Source organism: Zootoca vivipara, chromosome 6 (genome assembly GCF_963506605.1).
Source record: "Zootoca vivipara chromosome 6, rZooViv1.1, whole genome shotgun sequence".
Lineage (NCBI taxonomy): Eukaryota > Metazoa > Chordata > Lepidosauria > Squamata > Lacertidae > Zootoca > Zootoca vivipara.
Window position 1 is genome coordinate 51,988,338 of NC_083281.1, and position 25,943 is coordinate 52,014,280.

The window sequence follows — 25,943 nt, forward strand, 5'->3', positions numbered from 1 at the left end:
CTCCCGGAGTTCACAATCATGAGCAATGCTGTGGCCTGAAAGTGCAGGCACGCAGTGTGCTGTGCATTAATCCTTCAAACTCTAACAGATGCTGGCAGGGATTTAAACTGGAATGTATTTACAAAGTGACAAATTATGTTCCAGATTATACACACAGAGAGAAAGAGCACCCACAAACAGGCTGATAAATGTCAACTGCAGCCATGACAAGTGGTTTATTTTTATTATACAGTAACTACAATTTTCTTTTCTTTCTTTTTTTCTTTTCATTTTTTCATGGAGGCCAAAAGATTTATTTGTTGCAGGAAAAAAACATTATATATGACACGAAGTAATAACTGTAAGATTGCTGATATTCTGGGCAGTCTGCCCTGCCAGAAGCTAGGTTCACACTGAAAGACAACATTGCTTTAAAAAACTGTATGCTGTATCACACATAGTAAATATTATATAAAGCTCTACTGGCATATCAATATCTGATCATTATGCTTGTAGGCTAGATAACTTACAAGCAAAACACAATGGGCTGCTTCACAGAAAAATATGAGGGGGAAATTCCAATACTATTTAAGAGGGTCAGAGCTTCTTACACAACCTTCTAAAAATAGATAGATTTTTTTTAAAAAAAAGATTATGAAACCATTTTTTAAATTAAAAAATACTTTGCACTAATAGACAGAAATGTGGAAAACATTGGGTTTAGCTTTATTTATTTAACAAATGTATATAGTGCTTCACAGCATAAAGGCACTGAAACAATGTACACGGGTTAGTTCAGATGTTACTACTGCTGCTGCTGCTGCGGCTGCTGCTGCTGCTGCTGCTACTACTACTACCAACAACACACACACACACACACACACACACACAGAGGGCCAGTTCAGACTTCACAATAAACTGTTTTATAATGCTAGAAATAAGCTGCAGTGAGCCTTACTCCCTCACTAAATTAAAGTTCCAGTCCCACTGACTCCAACAAACTGTTATTACCTTTAACCATTGTATATTTAAAACAAATCAACTTCAAATCAAGCTGGCTTGTTTCAAAAACATAGTGGTTACAACTAGCCACTATGCTGGTTGTTTCCCATTACAATAAATCATGACGTCTGAACTGCCTCTATTGTGTGAGCATATATGGATGTGAAAATGTAAATACAAAGTTGTATATTAAGAGTTCCTACAAAGAAAGCTCTCATCTCAAAAGTCACACCCTTTACGATCTCTCTCTACTGCCACAAAACCTTTTTATCATGACCTATATTAAAATAGTGGGACGCGGGTGGCACTGTGGGTTAAACCACTGAGCCTAGGGCTTGCCGATCAGAAGGTCGGCAGTTCGAATCCCCACGACGGGGTGAACTCCCGTTGCTCGGTCCCAGCTCCTGCCAACCAAGCAGTTCGAAAGCATGTCAAAGTGCAAGTAGATAAATAGGGAAGGTAAACGGCGTTTCCGTGTGCTGCTCTGGTTCACCAGAAGCGGCTTTGTCATGCTGCCCACATGACCTGGAAGCTGTACGCCGGCTCCCTCGGCCAATAACACGAGATGAGCGCCACAACCCCAGAGTTGGTCACGACTGGACCTAATGGTCAGGGGTCCCTTTACCTTTACCTTTTATAGTAAGATAAAAATTACATTATCAATAGTTTATATCTTTATAAAAGTCTTGAATTGATACCTGTACTTACTTACATACAAATGTTAGGGAAGAAAAGATTATTGTCATGTTCCATAGGTTCTTATCGGAGAATGATAAACCAGGGAATTGCCAAGCAATTTCAGGATTTGCATAGAGCCTGAGGGTTCCCTGAAGAGAGCGTGCAGGTTCCCCTGATCCAACCCACAAATAATCCAGAGGAAGTGTATGAATCTGATTGTCCAAGCCAGGGGTTCCCAACAAAATTTTCTCAAGGACCCCTCATCGAGCCGCTATTGTGACAAGGACCCCCATTAATTCCTAATCCTAAATCTAATTCCTAATCTAATTTTTCCAGTAAGCTTAACACTGATCTTGGAAGGGTTAGGTTCAAGGGACGCTGACGATTTAGGTTCAATGGACACTGACAAGATCAGTTCGAGAGTCACTGACTTACTTGCTTGAACATCAAATGCATTATCTTCCTCTTCATCTGTAGGCCTTTGTCGTTTTAACGAACCACTTTTTAACCAACGGTCCATTTTTAACTACGCGAACTGTAGCTTCCGCGAAAAACAACACTTTGTTTACAAACACTACTGTTTTGCAAAGAGGCAGCGCGCGCCAGGGAGGAGGCAGGGGAATGGAGAAGACAGGGTACCTGCGCAGTAGCGCACAAATGAAGCCGACATGCGCAAAGCATCTTGGGTAGGTGAGCGTTAGTAGAATGCGTGCGCTGCCTCTTTGCAAAACAGTAGTGTTCTAGTTTTGCGCTAGACTCTGCTCATGCAGGAAGCGGCCAAAACAAAAAATCTGTTGTCATACGAAATATATTTAATATATATATTTATTCTAATAGCATCTTGCGGACCCCTCTGGCATAGCTCGCGGACCCCTGGGGGTCCGCGGACCACCTGTTGGGAACCACTGGTCCAAGCTATAGGGTTTGGGATGTGAAGAACAGTTTGTGTGAACTAACCCAGTGCCTTAAAGGTAAAGGGACCCCTGACCATTAAGTCCAGTCACAGATGACTCTGGGGTTGCACCACTCATCTCGCTTTAATGGCCGAGGGAGTGGGCGTTTGTCCGCAGACAGCATCTGGGTCATGTGGCCAGCATGACTAAGCCACTTCTGGTGAACCAGAACAGTGCACAGAAACGCCGTTTACCTTCCCGCCGGAGCGGACCTATTTATCTACTTGCACTTTGACGTGCTTTTGAACTGCTAGGTTGGCAGGAGCTGGGAACGAGCAACGGGAGCTCACCCCATCGCAGGGATTCAAACTGCCGACCTTCTGATCGGCAAGCCTACTGTGGTCTAAACTGCATAAATAGTACTCTATAAAAGTAAACGTAATATGACAGATCTCTTACTGAATATCAGAAAGCAGAGGGGTGTCAAAAAAATAGCCACAATCAATGTCATGGCTTTGAGGGGAAACCAACTTTGGGCATGCCAAATGCATATAAACTGGGGTGGGGTGGAATTAAAGTGTAGCATGGGCATAAAGGATGATGCTATAGCATCCTTACCCAACAATGGTTTCTTTCCTGAAGCTGGTTCTCTACAACTATTTCTCCTTGGATCCCTACTAGGAGACTTGAGGAGGGTGCTTGAGGAGAACAGGGTGTGTGTGTGTGTGTGTGTGTGTGTGTTGTTGTTGTTGTTGTTGTTGTTGTTGTTGTTGTTGTGTGTATGTTCAGTTTCCCCTTCATCCCACCCATGCTGTGCAGTACATATTAATTTGGCAGGAACCAACTCTTACAAATGGATCTCCTCTGACACGCTCCCTTATCAGTTTCCATATGTCAAATCTGTTTGCCTCACAAATCAAGAAAAAAGAACTTCCATTCTTATGGGATAATGCAGGTTAGACTTTTATCTCCCAGATGGAATAATTCAAGCATGTTTTTTGCTACAGATTTACCACTGTTTTAGAATTTGGCCCTACTATATGTTTTACTTATAATGATTACTAATAATTTGTTTTAATGTTGTACTTTCAATCATTACAACCTGCTCTGGAGCCTCAGGGTGAAGGGCAGGTAAAGAAATAAATTAATAATAGCATCTAACATTTGTATAGCACTTTCAAATGTTCAAAACATCCCAGATATATTAGCTAAATGTAATCCCTACAAAAGCACGCCAAAAAGTGCAAGTAGATAAATAGGTACCGTGCCAGTGGGAAGGTAAACGGCGTTTCTGTCTGCTGCTCTGGTTTCAGTGTTCCATTGCACCAGAAGCGGTTTTGTCATGCTGGCCACATGACCCAGAAAAACTGTCTGCAGACAAATGCTGGCTCCCTCGGCTTGTAAAAGTGAGATGAGCACTGCAACCCCAGAGTCGTCTGTGACTGGACTTAACTGTTAGGGGTCATTTACCTTTTTTTAAAAAAGAAAATATATCCCTACAACAACCATATCAGGCATGGAAAACTAAAATGGTGCTTCCCCAGAAGCTGTTGGACTATAACTTCCATCAGCTGTGATTAATGGCCATGCTACCTGGGGCCACCTAGAATATTCATGGCAGAGGCAGAATTCTAATGGGGGACTTCCGCAGTCTCTTAGCCACCAGCCAATATCAGCTCAGACAAACAAGTATTTTTTTAAAAAAAAAAACAAATTTCCCACTGTATATTTCACACTAACTATATCTACCTTTCACCTCACAAAAAGTATAGCTCCTGCATATCTACAGTCCTATACATCAGATAAAATTTGAGAAAGGGAGAAGGGTTGGGGGAGCTAAAGAAACCTGAAACATTTTCCAGACAGATGTTTATAAACAGAAGGTAACTGATAAAAAAAACCCTGAACACAGTGTCACACTATGTTGTATGATTCAGTGATGAACCCATTGGAGCTACTGCAAAAAGTCTTCCTGGAACAATTCCAGAAATTAAAAGGTGCAAACAAGCTGCCTAATACCCTTGCGTAGACTGAATTCTTATGAAGAAAATAAAGTTTATTGTCTGGAAACAGAGAAAGCATGAGGAAAGCACTAAAGCAATGGAGGTGAACAATTAGACAGATGTTCACTTAAGGAAATAAAGAGAACAGAAGAAGCCATCGCTGAGGAAATTTTACGAGAATACTGACAACTCTGCACCTCATCAAGGGCATTGGTAAAGTTAAAGCTGCTAAAAGCTGCTGACACTACAAAATGCCGCATTCAGGTAACATGGCTCATAGCAAAGTAACATTATACCCTACCAATTTCAATTTCCACTCTCTTCACTTCCCCCACCCTTCGCTTCTCCCTCCCCAACCACCTCCATGGCCAAAAAGTATCCAAGTGACTGTGCTGTAAAGAAAATGAAATGCATTTCTTTGTGGTATATGACATGTCCCAAATATCTTTTTGCCCTGACAAACAGCTTCAATATGAGCAAAATGTATTTTCAGACGCGTTGCATTTGCTAAGTGACATTAACAAGTTAACACTATTCAGTGGTTTAAATAATAATACGGGAATGCATTCTGGGAATGGACCATTCTTGAATGACTACATGCTTTTTTATTGTCTTGATTGCTTTCTAAATAGATTGCATATTTTAAAAAAGTGACACATTTGTTGACACCTATTCCATTTGTGAAACATTTTGTTCTCTTTTCCAGACACTGTAATAAGCCAACTTTGTTTCTTGTTTGCCTTTGTGCTGCCATTTTACTGATCTATTCACTTTAGCTGTATCAAAATAGTTTACTGTTGCTCTAAATAAACAAATGAAAGTATTTAGCTAGGGTCAGTATACTCTGCTTCCCTATGCCCATAAACCAGAACTATAAATAGAAACAGTTTTCCAAATGTCAATTCATGAGCCCCTAGTTAAAAAAACTCTAGTATTTTTTGGTTGCCACACCCCAGGTCCTCCAAAAAGTGTTGAATATGAGGTCTCACAATGTTTGCCCCTTGCCCCCACTTGTACATGCATGAACCCAACTCAGAATGTGAGCCAGTGTGGTGTAGTGGTTAAGAGCGGTAGACTTGTAATCTGGTGAACCGGGTTCGCGTCCCCGCTCCTCCACATGCAGCTGCTGGGTGACCTTGGGCTAGCCACATTTCTCTGAAGTCTCTCAGCCCCACTCACCTCACAGAGTGTTTGCTGTGGGGGAGGAAGGGAAAGGAGATTGTGAGCCACTTTGAGACTCCTTCGGGTAGTGATAAAGCGGGATATCAAATCCAAACTCTTCTTCTTCTTCTTTACTTATTACAATAATTACTTACAATAATGTTTACAAAGACTGAAGAATAAAAACAAGAGTTGACAAAGGTGCCACAACAGCTTTTTTCCAACACTGAAACGGCATCTGGATAGAATAAGACCCTTAGCACACTATTTTCCCACCACCCAAATATTGTATGTTATATAAATTCCCCCTTGTATATGCCCCTACAGTACTTGGAATCTGAAGAGAGCCTTCTCCCATTTATATCTTAAACTTTTATGTCACAGCTTTAAAAACATTGCTTTCAAAAGCTAAAAGCATGATCCAAAGGCATTTGAAACTACACAGGCACCTGCTGGCCCCCAGTCCCCTAATTAGGCCCATCAGTGAGGTGAACCTGAGCTTCTGCACTCAATGGCTTGATGTGTCAGCCACCCAACATTTAATTTACTGCACTGCCCCTAACTAGTGCCACTCCAGGGCAGGGGTAGCCAATGCAGTGCCTCCAGATGTTGCTCAACTTCTGCTCCTGGATAGTGGGCAGAATCCCTATTTATGGATCTGAGACTCAGAAGCAGCCTAACTAAACTTGCTTTGGCTAACAATAAAACAAAGGAGGAAATGATAATGGAACTTTGTGTAACATGTGGTTTGGTCCTTTAAGAAGAGACACAATGAATGGCTATGGAAAAAGGCCATTACCACTAGTGGGGAAACTATAAGAGACAGTACAGAAGAGAGGGAATCTTGGGAAAGGGGGGGCAGCAGTGACTTAGGATCTTTTGCCACTCTGTGCCTAAGCAGCAAGATGGTAATGCCAATTATGTTAGATACCTTGAGGCTTAACAAGATAAGGCAAGAATAAAGCTATGCTTTGTGAATAGACCAGATGCTTAATATTCCTGTCATCAAATTTTCTACAACATCAAATTCTGAAACCGTTCATTATGAAGATGTTCATTGAATTGCTTTTGAAACATTGGATTAATAATAATTTAAGAGCAAAGACACTGAAAAGACAATGTGGGAAAATAAACTTTCCAGAGAAGCAGCAATTGAATGAAGAAGTTCATTATAATTAAAAAAGATCACTTCAGGCTTAGTTTAGCCAAGTGGTTTTCAAAGTGCATTCCTATGAACTGAGGGTTTCCAAGAAACTTGTCAATGGCTCCTTGATGAGAATATGCAATGATCTAGCTTCCTTGACAGAGCGTTTGCCCACTGTTATTAGGAATCTTTGCAAAGCTCAGGACCAGAGGAGTGTCAGGTGTGTTCTGTAGTACACTGTAAGGTTGCAATGAGCCAAAGTCCAATCAGCTTAGCTACCCCCACCCATGAAAGCTGCAGTACCCCAAGCAACTCTATGCACTGTAGAAGGGTTCTGTGACAGATAAACTGGGATTCCATCAGAGACCACTCTACATGGAAATGCTTTATTCTATTTTATCGTACCTTTCCTTCAAGGAACTCAGAGCAGAGTGAACAGTATGTCTGACCTCCAAACAGCCCTGTAAGAAAGCATAGTCTGAGTGGTGATAACTGTATACCCAGCAAGGTTTGTGCAGTGGCAGAGCAAGGAGCTGAACTTGGATCTCCCTAGTCTATGTTCATATTTCTAACTACTACACCACACTGTCTCTAAGGCATTTGAAAAATGTTGCTTTTAGGCAAATCAATTCCCACAGCAAAGTATCAGAATTATTGCCATCTTGTCACATACTGAGCAATTTGGATGTGCATAAAGCTTTACTACCTTCCACCTAAAATACTAACCAGTATCATGACCTGCCACAGATAGCAACCTAAATACTTTTCAACTGAAAATGTGATTGGTCCATGTGTACACATAGGGGTGGGGGTAGACTGAAATATAGTGCTCAACAAGCAAGATGAGGACTTAAGGTAATGGGGATGCAGAGCATACATCCTAAAAGCTGAAGTTTCAAATCATAAAACATATTCACAGCTCATTATGTGATTATATTCTCCATGTTATAAATGAGGGAGACTCCATGCTCAAAGTGGTAGCTGTTACTCCCAAAGAACATGAGCACAGAAGTACTACTGCTACAACTGCTACTAATAGGGGGTGGGAATGAAAGTGAGGGTGGGATGGAAACAGCCAAAAGAGATAATAGAATCAAAGAATTGTAGCACTGGAAGGGACACCATGGGTCATCTAGTCCAACCCCCTGCAATGTAAGAATCTCAACTACATCATATATGACAGGTGGCCATCCAACCTCTCATGGAAGTCTGTTTCATTGTCAAACAGCTCTTACTGTCAGAAAATTATTACTGTCAGCTGGAAACTCATTTTCTGTAACTTGAATCCATTGGTTTGGGTCCTAGTCAATGTGTTCAATATGCTCAATGGTCTTGACATACAAATTGACTTTTGGTAGGAGGATAAAACACCAGGTTAGAAGGGAAATGGAATGCCCAGATCTCTAGCAGTGTGTAAAGAAGCACTCCACAGCAACATTTTGTTGCAGTTGCCACTTGCTTCTTTTGTATACTTCATTCTACATCTGCTAGTCATAGGGAATGTCAAAGTACACTGCACTGCACTGAAGCTAAATAAAAAAATTCCTTCAGTAGCACCTTAAAGACCAACTAAGTTTATATTTTGGTATGAGCTTTCGTGTGCATGCACACTTCTTCAGATACACACTTCAGTGTATCTGAAGAAGTGTGCATGCACACGAAAGCTCATACCAAAATATAAACTTAGTTGGTCTTTAAGGTGCTACTGAAGGAATTTTTTTATTTTGCTTCGACTCAGACCAACACGGCTACCTACCTGTAACTTGCACTGAAGCTGTCTCTCCCATCAGCTAGAAATCATGCATTGCTGTCAGTCCACAAAATCAAGGACAGGAGCTTCAATCAAAAATGTATTGGGGGGAAATGATAATGTCTGGAGAGAGGGGACCATTCCTATCTTCTGAAAATTAAACCTAGTGTAAATCTCATCCCTAGGAGGTGCTCTTACTCTAGTTAGAGTAAAAACTGAAGATCCTACTAGGCTAGAAAGCCAGAGAAGATCTCAATGATATGCTTCTTCACACAGCTGAATATGTGCTGTGCTATAGCGATGCCAATGATCCAATTACAATCATGAAAACAAAGCATTTTGCTATGCTTAGCCCAAATTGTGGTGTTCAGTTATTAGAGATTCTAAATTAGTTTTTAATTCTAAATTGCCCCAGTAGACTTCTTTTGAATATAGGTTTCCCCCCTAATTAGCTGTACCAGCACTACTATTTATTTTAATGTTTCAGCTATGCTCTTTGCAGACTTAAAAGATAAAATTGCAAATACTTTTTCAAATGTAAGAAAATATCTCACAGAATGCCATGCGAAGTATAAAGGCCAAAATCAGTAACCCCGTTTCCCAAAACTGAAGATAGATCAAACAATGATTTTGGCACCTGCCACAGTTAAAAGGTTAGGGTTTTTACTCACTATTAATAAAAGGCTGGTAGCTTTCTATCATCATTATCAGTGGCCACCATCTGCCCCTACCTGTGTTCTGACCCAACTGGGCACTGAACATGAAGATCTGGGCCATTCCATTGTCACGGGTGGGACACTTGGACCATGTTTTTTGGTATTCACACATGTGTAAGAATGTAAATATACATAAAAATTAACAACCAAAATTTGAACTATGTTCTTAATAAGATACTGAACATTTTACTAATTTTTTATTATTTTTATGGATATTTTTGACAATTTTATTAAATGTTAAAGTATTGTCACGGGTGGGACAAAAAAAGGACATGGGGCTTGAGATAAGTTTGATTTATGGAAAAACTCTGTGAGTTGGGAGGTGAATCAATTATAAACTCAGCATATTTGTTTAAATCAATGTTTATCGGTTACAACTATGCAATCAGAAATTCAGGTTAAGAAATTTAATGATACAAAATTAAGGAAAAAAATGCTGTCACGGGTGGGACAATGAAATGTCACGGGTGGGACGCGTCTGGCATACACTTGATTTAACATACAATTAAGGTTGTTAAAAATGGAATAATTACAAAAAACCTTTTGCTATTACTATACTTACTATCTACCATAGCCTACAAAGTATAATGTTGTATTTACAGTGGTACCTCGGTTTACGAACACCTCGGTTTACGAACTTTCGGTTTACGAACTATCCTAACCCGGAAGTTAGTAAACCGAGGTGCCGGAGGTCTACTGAGCGTCCGATGCCTTCGGGGAGGCCGGGCCTTCGCTCCGATGCCTCCTGGAGGCCCGCAGCGAAGGCCCGGCCTCCCCGAAGACATCGGAGCAAAGGCCAAACCTCCCCAAAGGCATCGGAGCGTCGGATACCTTCGGGGAGGCTGGGCTTCGCTCCGATGCGTTTGCGGAGGCCGGGGAGCGTTTTCGTGACTGGGCTGCAGTCACGAAAGTGCTCCCCGGCCTCCGCAAAGGCATCGGAGCCGGGACTTCGCTCTGATGCCTTCCAGAGGCCGGGGAGCGTTTCCGCGACTGGGCTGTGCAGCCGCGAAAGCGGTCCCCGGCTTCCGGTAGCCGGGGACTGCTTTCGCGGCTGCACAGTCCAGTCGCGGAAACGCTCCCTGGCCCCCGGAAAGCATCGGAGCCGGGACTTCGCTCCGATGCCTTTGCGGAGGCCGGGGACCGCTTTCCCCGGCCTCCGCAAAGGCATCGGAGCGAAGTCCCGGCTCCGATGCCTTCCGGAGGCTGGGGCTTTGCTCCGATGCCTTTGCGGAGGCCGGGACCGCTTTCGCGGCTGCAGCCCAGTCGCGGAAACGCTCCCCGGCCTCCGCGAAGGCATCGGAGCAAAGCGGTTAATCCGTTCTAGGGGGTGTTTTTCCTCGTCTAGAACGGATTAATCAACTTCCCATTACTTTCAATGGGAAAGTTCACTTCAGTTTACGAACACTTCGGTTTATGAACAGACTTCTGGAACCAATTGTGTTCGTAAACCGAGGTTCCACTGTACTAAAATTAAAATCTATTAAAAAAATATTTTCTTGATTTTGATTTGCTGATTTCATCTGTTGGATTATCAATCTCATAGCTGCCAAGTTTTCCCTTTTCTCGCGAGGAAGCCTATTCAGCATAAGGGAAAATCCCTTAAAAAAAGGGATAACTTGGCAGCTATGCAATCTTAAATAAGGCATAGGCTTCTTGGACTGTCATATTCATATGCCGCTTTTGGATTTTGATTCTTTTTCCACTTGTCGGATCTTTAATAGATTTGACATCCTTAAATCCTGGTGCCTGCCTGCTAATATCATCTGAATTATAAAACTCATGGACCTTTGAGATATTATCTTGTGAAATAATAGAACTTTTGGTGTTCTGTTTAGGGCTTTTATCATATACAGTCGTACCTCGGGTTGTGAACTTCGCAAACCGGGAAGTATTTTGCCGCGCGCGCATGCGCAAAAGGCGGTTTGGGCCCTTTTCGGGTTACGAACTTTTCGGGTTACGAACTGCGACCCGGAACGCATCACGTTCGTAACCCGAGGTACCACTGTAGTGTTTTTGGCGCTTGAGGTGAACTCTCATACACAAGCTTTCGTAACATGGCTATTCTTTATTCTTTTCCATGGACTTAATGGAACACTCTTTTAACTTTGGTAACAGCCTTTCCAAGAGATTGTGGGCATTTAAATGACCCAGTCTCTGGAATAGTAGTGTCGCCAATTGGCCTAGATTTTTTTCTTTTATCTTTTGTCTGTACTTTCTTTTGCGCTCAGTTTCTTTCCGTCTGTATTCCATAAGTGATTTTGCAGACAAATTCTTTACCAACTTTTCTCGCCTCTTCTTATCTCTGACCCTCTCCTTTTCTTTGAAGCTTTCACATTTGTTTTTATCTTGTTTTAGTTTTTCACGCAGCTTTCTCATACGTTCTGCAGATGTAGTATTTCCCATTTTGTGTATTGATTCAAAGGTTATATTATCTGTATTACTGTATGTATTCGTACTAGGGTAAAGTAACGGTAACTGCCTTTATGTTCCAGAAGGAACAGCTACTATTGATTCATTCAAGCAGCTGCATTTGGCTCCTTAGTCTTATTGGTTTCCACCAAAAGGCAGCTTTGTGATTGCTTGAGATTGTTCCCTCCAAAATGTATCCCTTTCTAGCTAGTTCCCCTCTCCTCAGTCCCTCAGTCTTGTTTGCCAGAATAAAGAATTGTTACATGAGGAATCTGTCTCCTGTCTGCAGAGAGCTGAAATCACTTGCTGAAATCACTAACTCAAGCTACAACAGTAAAACAAGTTGAAAACTGTCACGGGTGGGACAGAAAAAGAATTATTAAAATTTCATGGTGTTTACATTAATTAACTGCATTTTTATTATTGATAGGTGTGTTATACTCTAATACATACTCCCACAATAAAACAAACATAACCTATAAATTAGTTTTATCACAAAATAAACTTTTGTACCTTTTGCTGTCACGGGTGGGACACTGAAACAGCATCCCATTCAATAATAAAAATAAAATAGAAATAACTTACCTATTTAAAAATTTTCAAGTCCAATGTGTAGACAAAGTTCTTCACTTTAATAATATACCAACAATGACAACCACAATTTTTGTTTATCTTTAAAAAATAATGCCAACCTAAATGAACAAAATTAAGCTACACAATCAGAAAAATGATACTGAAACTTCAAGCTCAGATTTCTCATGAAAAAAATAATTTCAAATTCTTTTTTCCTTTGGAATATTGAACTTTAATATGTTTAGTTAATGAAACTATAAGTAAAATAAGTATATTTTAAAAATAATTTTTTTCTAATCAGGCTCATTTTTCACGGAATGGCCCATCTGTGAAAGAATTTGCATGTGCCAAAGTGTGAAAATTCTATTAGCAGCATATACAGATGTCTGAATCTTTCACCTGCAGGTGTAATATACTACTGCCTGTATGCCTACTAGCAGAGAACAGCTGCTTGAAGATTCAGCAGGCTGTTTCTAAAAGTGGGAAATAAGAAAAATAAAAAAACTATCAGCCCAGAGGTAATGATACCTAAAGAAGTTAAATATATAAATAAAATGTTAATAAATTGTAGCAATCCACAGAATAAGTGAAAGAATTATACAAGAAGATTGCATTCATGATAGAATATGAGGATTAGGTTTAGTGATCAAGGGGTAGAGGACAGAAATAGTATGGAATGCCCAAAGAGTTTATTCTGATTTTGGGTTGAATCCAAGTCATTGCATGAATGGAAAACAACTAATGGAATTAACTTTCCTTCCCTCTGCTCTCTCCCCACCATGCTCCTCATGCAAATACCAAGATTCTTCAAGATAATTTTTAGGGGATACCGGGGGGGGGGGCAGGAGAGGGAAGAGTGAGGCTAAATTCCATTGCATGAGCACAATTTGTTATGCTCATGCAATAACTTCACTGGTACAATTCTTTGTTCCTTGGTGACAAATCACTGAAGGGCATATATTAAATATGTTACATTAGAATATAAAATCCAAAGAGTTACTTTAGACATGCCTAAAGGGATGTTTTACTCCTCCCCCCTTTTATCATCATGCCAAGTCACAAACAGTGTGGTGGCTAGTACTCCCAACTTAAATCTCACCAGATCAAAGAAGTGGAACGAAAACGTATAGTCCCTCCCCACTTCTATTCGGTGGGGGGGGGGAGGAATTATGGGTTGTATCCAACTATGTTCTGCTAATAATAGACACACTGAAATTACTGAACTTGACTAACTTAGGTCCAATATTTTCAATGGGTGTACTCTGAGTTAGAACTTAGGGTTTATTATATATAAACACACACACCAGGAAGATGTATGTATGCTCTTGGTAAAAAAAAAAAACCAAAGCTGTTACAGATATAGTGACTCTCAAATATGGGCTGATTTAGGAAGGGGGGATAGTGGAAGATGAGCCTGTCACAGAGACAGTGGAAAGAAATAAAAAGTTGTAACTTGCTCCCGGTCAAGCTCTTTGCATTGGTATCCACATATATGATGGCTTGTATGTTTTAATGTGCTGTCTCAGATCTAACACCAAAGGTACCGGTAGTACTTTCATATCTCCACCAATGCAATGCTTTTCAATTAGCCAGTTCACATATTCAGCTGCTAATAATCAAATGTAGAGAAAAGCAAATGGTGTAATGACACTTCTGAACCATACCTGACAGTTCTCAACTTCTCATGGAAAAAAGATCCATCCCAATTTTTGGTTCTATGGGCTTAAAACATGGGCAATGTTATAATTAAACCTAAAGGTATTAACATTGCAAGCACATAATATTTAAAAGAAGAAAACTGGATGGGGGAGTTTTAGGTCTTCAGACACTACAAAAATGCATTGTGGGAAACTATAAAGCTCTGTTCTTCACCTTCAACTTTGTTGTTCTTAACGACAACATTAGACTCACTTAATAAATGGGCTAACTTTTTTATTTGTGAAAGTAGATGCAGAAATGTCTAGTCTGGAAGCAGCAGTTTAATATCTTGCAGCCAAATAAAATAGCTGGGCTAAAGGGAGAGATATTTCTTCACAGTATATTATTTGAGTGATTTAATTGCCATATCTGTTAGAATTACAAAAGCAAAGATAGCAAGAAAGTTGCCTAAAGACTTACAAGGCTAAGAAGATGTAACACGTGTTGAAGTTGAATTGTTGCATTTCAACATCATCAAAGTTCACAACTGCTCCATGTGGTAATAACTAGCTTGATTCAACAATTGTCAGCGTTGCTTTTATAGAATGAAAACATAAAATGCTTCTTTTAAGCAAAAAAAGGTTAAGAAATTAGAGTCAAGGAAGAAGCTTCAAGTGCAAGGCTCTTAGTGGTTCATCCATAGTTCAGAATAAAGCCTCAACTCCTTGTTGTTATATTCCGGTTCCAAGGTTCATAATTTGAAAATTGACTTTGGGGACTTTTTGCTTGGTCTATTAAAATGATTCATGTTGCATTCAACATAAATTGTGCATACACAGAGGAGGGTTTCGTTCACGTATTCACAGTATAATAACTAAAGTGAATTTTGTACGAGCTGCAGTTTGTGGCAGGGATGCAGTATCATTTGTCTTAATTTTTCTTCAGCATTACATTAGGGCGAGTGCATTTACATTTCCAGGTATGGCTAAACTTTACTCCTGCTGTAAAAAGAAAAAAGGGAATCAAATCTGCATATTTATGCAGCATAACATCAAGTAATGCCTTTTTACTGTCTCAAAGTACACATGGATTTACTTCCCATTTGCCTCTCTGTACAAAGGCAACTGTAAAGTGCATGAAATATTTACCACACATGAATCATATAAGGCCCCAAATTAAAAAGATAACAGCAGACCCTTTTGCCTTTGCAAAAGAAAGATATGGTAACAGCCACATACTCTAAGCGTTTCTGTCAGTCAACACTGCAAGTGTAATGAAAGCATAGGAAAGCCAAGTCCATTTCTTAAAACTTTTAGGATTAATTTGATATGTGGTGTGTAAATTAACAAAGTTGAGTTGACATAAAAATGCAAGAGCTGTCTCATGAAATATGTATTTCCAAGGAAAAAACACCCATAACCAACATCTTAAAATAATTTTCAATACATGAATGACAGAACCGCTGGTAGAGCCTAAAGGGCAATTCTACACAGTGTATTGTTCTCCTTTTATTCAATCCCCACCCATCCACCTGAAATATTTTGTATGTGGTCATTTATTGCAGCAGCAAGCCTTTCTATTTAATGAAGTCAAAAACATTTTTCAAGAGAATTAGCATAAACCAGGCATCCCCAAACTCTACCCCTCCAGATGTTTTAGACTACAATTCCCATCATCCCTGACCACTAGTCCTCTTAGCTAGGGATCATGGGAGTTGTAGGCCAAAACATCTGGAGGGCCGCAGTTTGGGGATGCCTGGCATAAACAATATGGCCAGAGTACGTTAGCAGCACCGGTGACCTCTCCAGCGAGCAAGCCTGGGCAGTGTTTATGAAAGTCCTAGGCTGCCCAGATGACACCCCACCAAAAGCTTCTCCTCAGTTCTGTGGGGAAAGACTTGAGGTATAGAGGGCTGCAGCTGGAGGAATCTATAGGAGGAAACGGGGAGACAGGGAGCTGAGTTATATATGATCAGACTATTTGCCCATTGAGCCCATTTTTGTCTGCATTGGGCTGATTCAGATGTAATGTTAAACCACAGCCCCATCTGCAACAATAACTAATGGCAGAAGGAACAACTATATGTAAGCTGTACCCTTTGCCATACGTGTAGCAATGGGGTTGGCTCCTGTAACTCCAAGGCGGGTTTGGGAAAAAAAAACTTCATATGCAAACCACTTTTCAAACTTTAAAAATATGAAAAAGGAGATTGAGCTAAAGCAGGAAGTGTAGGGTTGAAACACAACAGTTAAAGAAAATCTATAGTTTAATCTTTAAGGGTGGAAACAAATTAACTTATTCACTACATGAATGGTTTCCTCAATTTAATACAAATCTTTGGAAAGAATTCCAACCTGTCTGAATTAAACAGTCAAGAGCAGGGGACATGTAAAATATTTCCTTTAGTTCCAGGAAAATGATTATTAGCACATTGTGTGTGGTTTGTCTTGTGTGTGTCTTTTAACAAATGTATTTATGTGTGCTCTACATGACTGTAACATGTTAAGAGCGCTGGTCTTCACAACAATGATGTATTCCTCACTGCCACAAGATTTTGACGTCTATGAAGCGGTAGGTACAACATATCACGTTTGGTGGACATGCAGAAAGAGGAGGGCGTTTTGCACAGAACTGGAAAAGGGAATGTTTATCGACCAAAAAAGATTGGTTGATCAAATTAACGGAGTATGCGGAGATGGACAATTTGACTGGGCAGAGAAGAGATCAAACAAAACAAAAATTTCAAAAAGATTGGAACATATTCAAACAATATTCGAAAGACTATTATGGGGAAATTGAAATTTTGACAGTTTTAGAATAACTTCTGTAAAAAAAAAACTAAAATTAGTGGAAAAACAGGAAAACAAAGTCATAGACATGTTAAGAAGAAGAAGAGTTTGGATTTGATATCCCGCTTTATCACCAACATAAGGAGTCTCAAAGCGGCTCACAACCTCCTTTCCCTTCCTCCCCCACAACAGACACAGAGGCATTCAAATAAGTAAAATTGAGGACCCAAGTAAGAAGGGGAGGAAAGTCAGGTACAAAATGAATATGAATGAATCAAGTGATTAAGCACAATTTTTTTCTTTATTATTATTTAGAAATACATGTTTAGCCATAGGAGAACTGAGATGTTATAATGTGATTCTATGAATGTACCATATTTTTCCGTATATAAGACAATATTTCTTCCTTAGAAATAATAGGCAAAACCAGGGGTCATCGAATACATGGGGGCGTGTTATACACAGAAAAATACAGTAAATTAAAAGAAACCAATAAATATTTTTTATATGTCTATCATATTAATATCCAAGCAATTCTGCCTTATCTGGGCACTAGTCCCAAAATAGTAGAAACTAATCAAATGACAATCGATGGTTGGTTTCGTTTAAAAACTTTTGCCCTGTTCAGACATTCATATTCAATGCATTCATATTCAATGCATTCATATTCAATGCATTCATATTCAATGCATGTGAGGGGAAGAGCAGGGACTACATTCACTGGCTTATCTGCACCGTTACACCCATTATATACTGGGAAAGATTCAAAAGTTGGGAGCCTGGTATACTTGTGGAGGTTTAATGAAACTTTGATGCTGGGTCTAGGAAGAGTAACTATTCTTGTTCCTCAAATAATGTTTAAAAGGTAATTCAGATGCTTTTCCAGTTACAGATATTCACTTGTTGCTGAAATAACAGCAAACACAATTTTATATAGTACTAGCTGGCCCGGCCACACATTGCTGTGGGTCATCCCTGTGATTCCCCCCACCCTGTCCCGATCCATGACGTATCCCACCACTCCTCCCTCCAACCCCCTGGCTCATCCCTGTGTTTCGGTAGGACACCCTTCCCTCTGTTTTCTCCGGGGAGTGTTGTCCCCTCCCCCCTGCATCGCCATACATTTGTCCCTGTGCACACATCGTGAACATTTTTATATATTTAGATTAAATTAAGAACATGAGAAGCAGAAATTATTATTGTTTAATTTTATTTTTGGGGTTGTCATTTATTTTGGTGGGTATTGTATGATTTGGGTGTTGCTGTTTGTTTTGGGGTGTGTGTGTGTGTGTGTGTGTGTGTGTGTTTTGTTATTTGGATTTTCTAATTTTGGAGTAGGTGACCCAGAGAACCTAGAGAGCTACTTTAATAATCCCGACCGGGGGGGGGGGATCAAATAGCGAAGACCCACAGCCCTGTAGCAACAGAATGTGAGTTCCGAAGCACCCGAGCTGTTCGGTTCCATAAAAAAACCAGGAAGTGGCAAGTGAAAGGTAGGAGATTGTAAAGGGGGGGGGGGGTTGGCCACTGCAAATATCCAATGACTTAAACTGGGGAAAGTGCATGGTTGTTTTTTTAAAAGACGCAGAGGATTGCAATCAGTCATAGTACAAAGCGTAGGTTAAAAGGGGCATGAGGGCCCTTACTTAAAATGGCCGACGGAGCCTCACATGTGACACAACGGCCACTAAATTTTAAAGTAAAAAACCCTTGTCATGCCCCCAAGTGCGTTGTTATGGGTTATTCCCTCCCCCCGGGCCTAGTGGGGGCCTGGGGGCCTGGCAGGGGCCTACATAAAACAAAGGCCGTGCTGCGGCCTGCGATCCATGTGCTTGCCCTCTGCCCCCTGGGCCTAGTGGGGGCCTGACAGGGGGCTACATAAAACAAAGGCTGTGCTGCGGCTGCGACCCGGGCGCTCGCCCTTTCCCCCCAGGCCTAGTGGGGGCCTGGCAGCCTGGCAGGGGGCTACATAAAACAAAGGCCGTTCTACGGCCTGCGATCCGAGTACTCCCCCTCTCCCCCCCGGGCCTAGTGGGGCCCTAGCAGCCTGGCAGGGGCCTACATAAAACAAAGGCCATGCTGTGACCTGCGATCTGGGTGCTCGCCCTCTTCCCCCCCCCCCGGGCCTAGTGGGGGACTAGCAGCCTGGCAGGGGCCTATGGGTCTGGTAATGGCCACCTTGGTGGTTTCAGTTGCTTGGTTGATGATGTCATTATTTGGTTTGTGGGTGTGGTGTAGATTTCACAGGAAGGGAGGGGGTGTACCGTGGGAGGAAATCCACTTGAGGGCGCTGTTTTACTTTGTTGAAAAACAGGTTTTAACCTGCAGAGGTGTGAGATGTGTGGGGGTTTTTTTTCTAACAACACTCGGGGAGTGGCTTGGATCGTTGTGTCAAAATTTCAGGACGATTGGTCAAGCGGTTACGGAGAAAAGTGGAGCCCACACGTTCATGATTTTTACATGTATATATATATATATAGACTTCCAGAGTTTTCAAAACATTTCACATACTTTATCTTCTGGCAATTCTCACAACAAAATTGTTGTAGTATAGTAAGACCAGCTGAAAGCCTTCTGGTAGGCTAGGGGAAAAAATATGGCACCATTGCCCAGTATCTCCCTTTTGCTGTGTCAGCTTCCTCTGGAGGTAAAATGAGGGAGTCAGCATCTAGAACAGTAAGAATCCCTCTGCCCTCTGAAATGTACAGTGAAACCTCGGTTTACGAACACAATCCGTCCAATGGAGGCATGCTTTTGTGCGTGCGTGAAGTGCTGATAGAGTGCTTCTGCGCGCGCACGTGCTGCGCAGAAGTGATCTGTGCATCCGACTCCGCAGAACCATGGATGTAAACACTTCCGGGTCCGCGGCGTTTGTAAACGGAGGCATTCATAAACAGGGGTAGTTCTGTATTCATTCATTCATTCATTGCCAGTGTCTTAGCTACTGAACTAACTGTGTTGGAATACACTGCAAAACAGTCGTTGTTATTAAGAATCTTGGTTCAACTGAAACTCTGCATATCATCTGGAGCTATTTTGGCTTTGTGAAGAACTATGAGAATGATGCCATTGCAAATGAACTGGGGGAAAGCATTATTAGTCTAAACCAGGCACCCCCAAACTTCAGCTCTCGAGTTGTTTTGGACTACAATTCCCATCTTCCTCGACCACTGGTCCTGTTAGCTAGGGATCATGGGAGTTGTAGGCCAAAACATCTGGAGGGCTGCAGTTTGGGGATGCCTGGTCTAAACAGAATTCTCTCCCTAGTAGCTGGTGTACAAGGTATTTTCTCCCACAAAAGCAAGGTATGTAACGAGCCTCTGAACGACATAAGTACAAGCCTAATTACGGTAGTCCCCAGAACCTTTACCATATCTAATGCAAGCATATACCTCTATTCAGCTATTAATTATAAAACATGTGCATTGACATGTCTGGTAATGACTCAGTACTTGAGTTAATTAGAATTCAATGTCCTGTCTGGTCAGTATTGTCATTAAAGTAGTCACCCATTGTGTTAATCCTAATGGTCACCAGAAAGCTTCTTTTCCATAACTAGTTGCCTCTCAGATCCCTCAAATATTCAGCTTTTTAGGAGGCTATTCCACATCCTGTGAGTTAGTACAAATCCTAGTATCACTGAAGGTTGCCTGGTTCCCTAGAGCTGATCATATATGGCAAACTATCTCAATCTCTGTAATATACAGGTGAAACTCGGAAAATTAGAATATCGACGAAAAGTGCATTTATTTCAGTAATGCAACTTTTTATTTTTATTTTTATTTTTACAAATGCTTTCTTTTGGTAATTCCACAGTAATAAAACAAATAGTTACAATAATACCAAAATAAACATCACTATTACATTTCATTAATTACATTCCCTTTATAATTGACCCGCCTAATGACAAATAATTACAATTACAACAAATAAAGGCTTGACATATCTTGCTTTGCATGGCATGCATCTATCTCATATATTGGTTTCACCTTTTAAGTTGCATTACTTAAAAGTTTACTTAGAATTACTTAAATGCACTTTTCAACGATATTCTAATTTTCTGAGTTTCACCTGTATATTGCTTAAGCTTATAATTATAATTAGGGCAATGTGGAAGCCTGTGTAATGTATAAAGACTAAGTATCTTGCTATTTTTATATTTTTACACTGACACTTTAATCTAAAAAACCCATATTACTTTCTGTTCACCATTCTGTGTAGATAAAATCTGGTATATTCATTTATGTTGGCCCTGAGAACTGCAGGTATAACTGCAAACAACTTGTTGGTCCTTGATAATTCCTTCAAGTAACAAGACAGTATTTTCAATTTGGGAGTAACCTTGTACAATAACCACTGTACTATGCAATGGTCTCTAGATTAATGATCCACAAATTTACACTTTTGTGAGCACCTATGTAAGATATGGGTTCACATGCAGGCATGAATAAACACAGAGATCTATTAATTTCATATTGTCCAAAGATCTCTGGCTTTTCTGAATATGTTTGTGTAAAGGGGGGGGGGTGGTAATATGGATCTTAAAAGTCAAAAATGAGCCTAGTGCACCTGAGGGTAACAAAACAACAACTAGATGTTACCTAAGACTGTTTCAAATGATGTGGTACAATTGTACTTGACAACTACAAGCCAGCTGATGGCACACACCTTAACACTGCAGTGGCATATTAAAAGAAAAGCAGCCATGCAGTGTCTTTTGAGTGGTGGATAAAACACAACATAACTTTTAATTTATGAAAGGTCAACCCCAAATATGAAATTCCCCTTTTGCATTTCCATATCGTAGGAAGAGACGGAGATTATGAAAGAGGTACAGTACAAAACTATCTCATTAATTTTTCATGCTAGAATCAAATCAAAGCCAGCAACTAGGTTTTGGCTTATGCAAACTTAGCTAAACATCATATTCTTCCAACAGATGCACCAATTCAAAAGTCAACCAAAGAGATGTGTCATGTAAGGTTTAGAAACATATAGTTTTGAAGGGCAATAGAAAATACTTTTAAAGCTACTTTTTCAAATTTTCAAGTGGCAGTTGTATCAGAACCCCAGTTTTTTTAAAAAAATAAAAAATAAAAAAATCTTCCATTCCAAGTCAATGAACATAGTTTGGTACATGAAAGGCTAATACAAGAAGTCAGTTGGATTAGAGTCCTATAAAAAGTACTGGGTGACAAAAGCCCCTTACAGCAATCTGCAAGAGAGAAATAAATTAATCAAACTGTCAACCAAAGAAGGCTGGGTTTGACCTCCTTCTGATCTCATTACTTCTCTATTACCCTTTTGAAAAACATCCTCTTACAAAGATCACTAATTGAAGATTATGTGGAGGGGAATCACACCTCTCCATCACTGTGGTAACTTTAACTCATTTGTCATTCTAATAATTCATTTCTATCCTTTTCTGAACAGGGACAGACACTAATGGGTTATCATCAGTTAAAAAGGCAATTTTTCCATTTAATTGCACTCATTAAATACTCCAATTGGACAACTGGAAAAGCAATAGTTCCAATATTTAATCATACCCAAGTAATAATGAAATATTGCTTCTAAATACACCTGGTAATGTGTACAGTGCTTTGCAGTATCTCATTTACAACAGGCTCAATTCATATCCTATTAAAATCAACTGCTAGTTTCTGTGGTTCTGGTTTGCCGCTGTTTTTATGGCATCTCTAGTAATCACAAAAATTAAGCAAAAGTACTAAATTACTGCAAGTCCTACCAATTTCAGTTACTGTAGCTTCATCAAAATCTCCAGCAGTAAAAGAAAATGAATAATGCAAAATTCAAAATGGTTAAGAAATGTGAGGTGTTGGCATATACAATAGGACTGCAATACCTCAAGGACCACCTCTCCCCATATAAACCTCTGTGTTCATCACCTGAGGCCCATTTTTGTGTGCCTCCTCCACATAAGTTCTGGAGGGTGGGAATATGTGAATGGGCCTTTTCTGCAGTGGCTCCCTATTTGTGGAATGCTCTTCAACCAGGCCTTTGGCTGATTATTATTCTACAGCCTTTCAAATGTGTTTGGGGAGTATTGTTTTGTTTTTGTTTTTTGTTTTAACTATTTATTTGTGCTTTTATGAGAAATATGTGAAACCTTGAGTGTTGTACAAGAGCGAAATTGATGTTTGCCTGAGAGTAAAATTGATAGAGGGAAGGGACAGAGGTGAATTTCTAGAGTAGGGGAACATGTATAGTTTGCAGGAAAATGTATAGGCTTGAGCAGGAAATCATAATAAATTCCCCTCAACCTGGAAAAATCAGTTGGTCATGCCTGTGTATGTGGCAATAGGAAATGTCATCAGATAGTTATTCTGTCTCAGTTTTTTTTATTAGTAGATTGTAGCTGTACACTGAAACATTGGTGTAGTTCAGATTTAACAACCTCTGCTGATAAACCTTGATTTATCAAAAGGAGATTAAACATTGAGTCTATAGTGTGTATGGTGGCTATGGTGGCTCATTACAGCTAGAGGGCCGTGATTTTTTTTGTCTTGGGCTCTTTAGACTTGTCTACCCATGTACTACTACCTGAAACCCAAGGTTGCCAGATGTGAAATACATTGGCAGTATTTTCAGCTCTTCCACCCCACTACTATATTGTCTGTTCTTTCATGCACCTTACTTAATCCAAAACTCCTGAAGTTCTATTAAACCACAGTTTCCTGTTAAATCTGAAATGGAAACTATTGTTTGAGCTCAAAATCAAGATTCCAAACCATGGTTCAATCCTGGTTTTCCAACCAGGATTGAATTTAGAGATTAAATAGCAGTTTTGCCATTCAATGATAATGGGAAATCTGGTTAAGGAAATCCTGGAAATATTAGAATTAAGGCATGCAACAGAAAGAGGAATGCATGCACAATGATCATTCTGATAAACCATAGTTTATTGGATAAAGTTTAATATTTTAGAACTATGCAATTTTGAAAACACACTAGGATGCCTTATGATTCAGAACATATTCTGAGATAAGGTCAAATACTGTAGTTCTATTCTATGAATGAATGGAGAGAGTAAGCAAATCTGTTGTTCAGGCTAATTTTATTGAAATGATAAATACTGTACATTAGTCAATTTTGATTCTGTTAGCTTATTTATCAATAATGTTATTTGTGATCAATAACAATAACCATCTTGGCGATCAGTGGCTTCCTAATGAGAGCCCTAGATTAGTAAAGCCTATGATATGTCAGCAAAATACATACTGTTATAACAGGTGAGGTATATATTAAGTGTTGGGGCACTATACCATGGAAATTGCAAATAAGAACTATTTACTGCTTTCAGTTACACACACAAATAAATAGTCCTTCAGAACTTTCCCACTCAACATAGGAAGGTGGAAGTGAAGCACAAAGAAATGGAGACACGGGGGTCGGGGATGACACCTGTGACAAATCCACAGATTAGTCTCCTATGTTTCTTTAAATGCCTCAATATAGCCGGCGTCACATTCTAACCTATCTCATAGGGTTGTCAGAATAACTTGAACTGTGCTTGAAGGAAGGGTAGGATAAAAATGTAATATACCAAAACACAATCTCTCTGGGACTAGTAATGTACAAAAACTTCTATGTAATATAGCTCAAACTGTTGGGCACAGACTGCAAACTATTTCTTTATTTGAGGTACCAGTACTTTTGAAGCTCCCACACTTGGGATTAGAAATCTTTTATTACCCACAGCAACCCCTTTAAGAGGTCCTTTAAAATAGCCTCTATCAACCCATGATCAGCCATATGTTCTGTAAAAGCCTTGGTACTCGGAGATAAGGAAAGAGCCGTGAGAATTTCTCCATTCTGGAATAATTAGCAGAGTTTGAAGGTTGTGTAGATTATGGGAGAAAGAAGTCAGGCGCAAGGTAATCATGAATGGAGCAGAGCTCCATCAAAACATCAAAGGCTTTGCTGAAAGCACTTGATAGCATATGCTGTGTAGATCGAAGGCATAAGCTACACAACAAACAAATTCTAGATAGGAGATAATGGTTGGAGATGAAAGGGCACTGATGATTCTTTAACGGGTAAATTGAATTTAGTTCAGGGACAGAACATGAATATAGCTAGGTCACCAAGAAAATTTGATAATTAGCATTCTACATCTTGAAATGGTCTGTTATCCTAGAATCTACTGTAAAAATGGGATGCGATAGTATTAAAAAGAATTACAGGCATTTTCTTTTTCTGATCATTGATTCCTCTCTCAATATCCTTAAGGCAAGCCCAAGGCATAAAAGTTAAGATAAAAATTGCCCAAAGAGAATATAAAGTTTAATGAACTTAAAAAATAGGGGCTGGACAAATTTTAATCTATCTGACCATGTGAACTCCCAGATGAATCTTAAAATGTTTACACACAGTCTTCCGAGAGGCAATATACTGCCTGAATTGTACCCAAGGCTCTTACATTCATTTGAGTGCATAAATTCCTGAACTAAATCATAGTAAAGTAATATACTGTTATTGTATTTTCAAAATGTGCCCTGCAACTATGTTTCACAAACAATGCTTAGTTCATTGGTATCATTTACGTTCATTAAAAATAAAACAGTCTCATCAGTCTATGAATGCTGATTTTTGAGTTGCGAATACTCAGATTTCCCATGTGTAGAAGAAAGATATAATTTCTTTACTTGGGTGTATTCACTGCTCTGAACTTCATACATATTTGGGAATGAAAATGAAAATAAAATGGAGGGTTCTCTATTCCATGTATTAGAAAATAATATGTTTTAGTCATTAAAGCCTCAAATATAAATGCTGTAAACCATGAAATTACCTTTGAGCCTTCAGTGGAATAACCAGTTCACAAATAAATGATCCATACAGAAAGAAAAGCAAAGATTAAAATAATAAGACAAAGTTATGCTTTTATTTCAGGAATCTGAAAAATATATATCAGAAAATCATCGGAGCTCTCATCCGCACCAAGGTTCCATTTAAACAGGTAGCATCTTACAGCCTGATTATTAATATTATTATTATCATTATTATTATTCCTATCTGTTATTTGAAATTATTACCAAGCAAGTTTGTATGTATTTTCATGAACCAATCACCACAAGAAATAAATGTCTTACGGTAGAAGAGCTATCTCTAACTAGGTGCACTTATCTGACCCAGCTGTCTTCACCTGTCAAAGATAGTGCTCTTATCTAGATGCCATTGGAAT

General features: G+C 39.7%; 1 protein-coding gene across 4 annotated transcripts in view; it reads right to left on the reverse strand.

Moving 5' to 3' along the window:
- The window catches only part of WWOX (WW domain containing oxidoreductase), a 543,814-nt gene that overhangs the window by 428,521 nt on the left and 89,350 nt on the right, over positions 1 to 25,943 (reverse strand). The window contains exon 6 of one of the 4 annotated variants that reach the window (XM_060275966.1): positions 4,030 to 7,321. The exons of the other annotated variants lie outside the window; for them this stretch is intronic. Within the exon in view, the coding sequence (XP_060131949.1) occupies positions 7,247 to 7,321 (75 nt within the window). The 3' untranslated portion in view covers positions 4,030 to 7,246. Of the gene's footprint in view, positions 1 to 4,029; positions 7,322 to 25,943 lie in introns of those variants that run through there. 4 annotated transcript variants of the gene reach the window in all.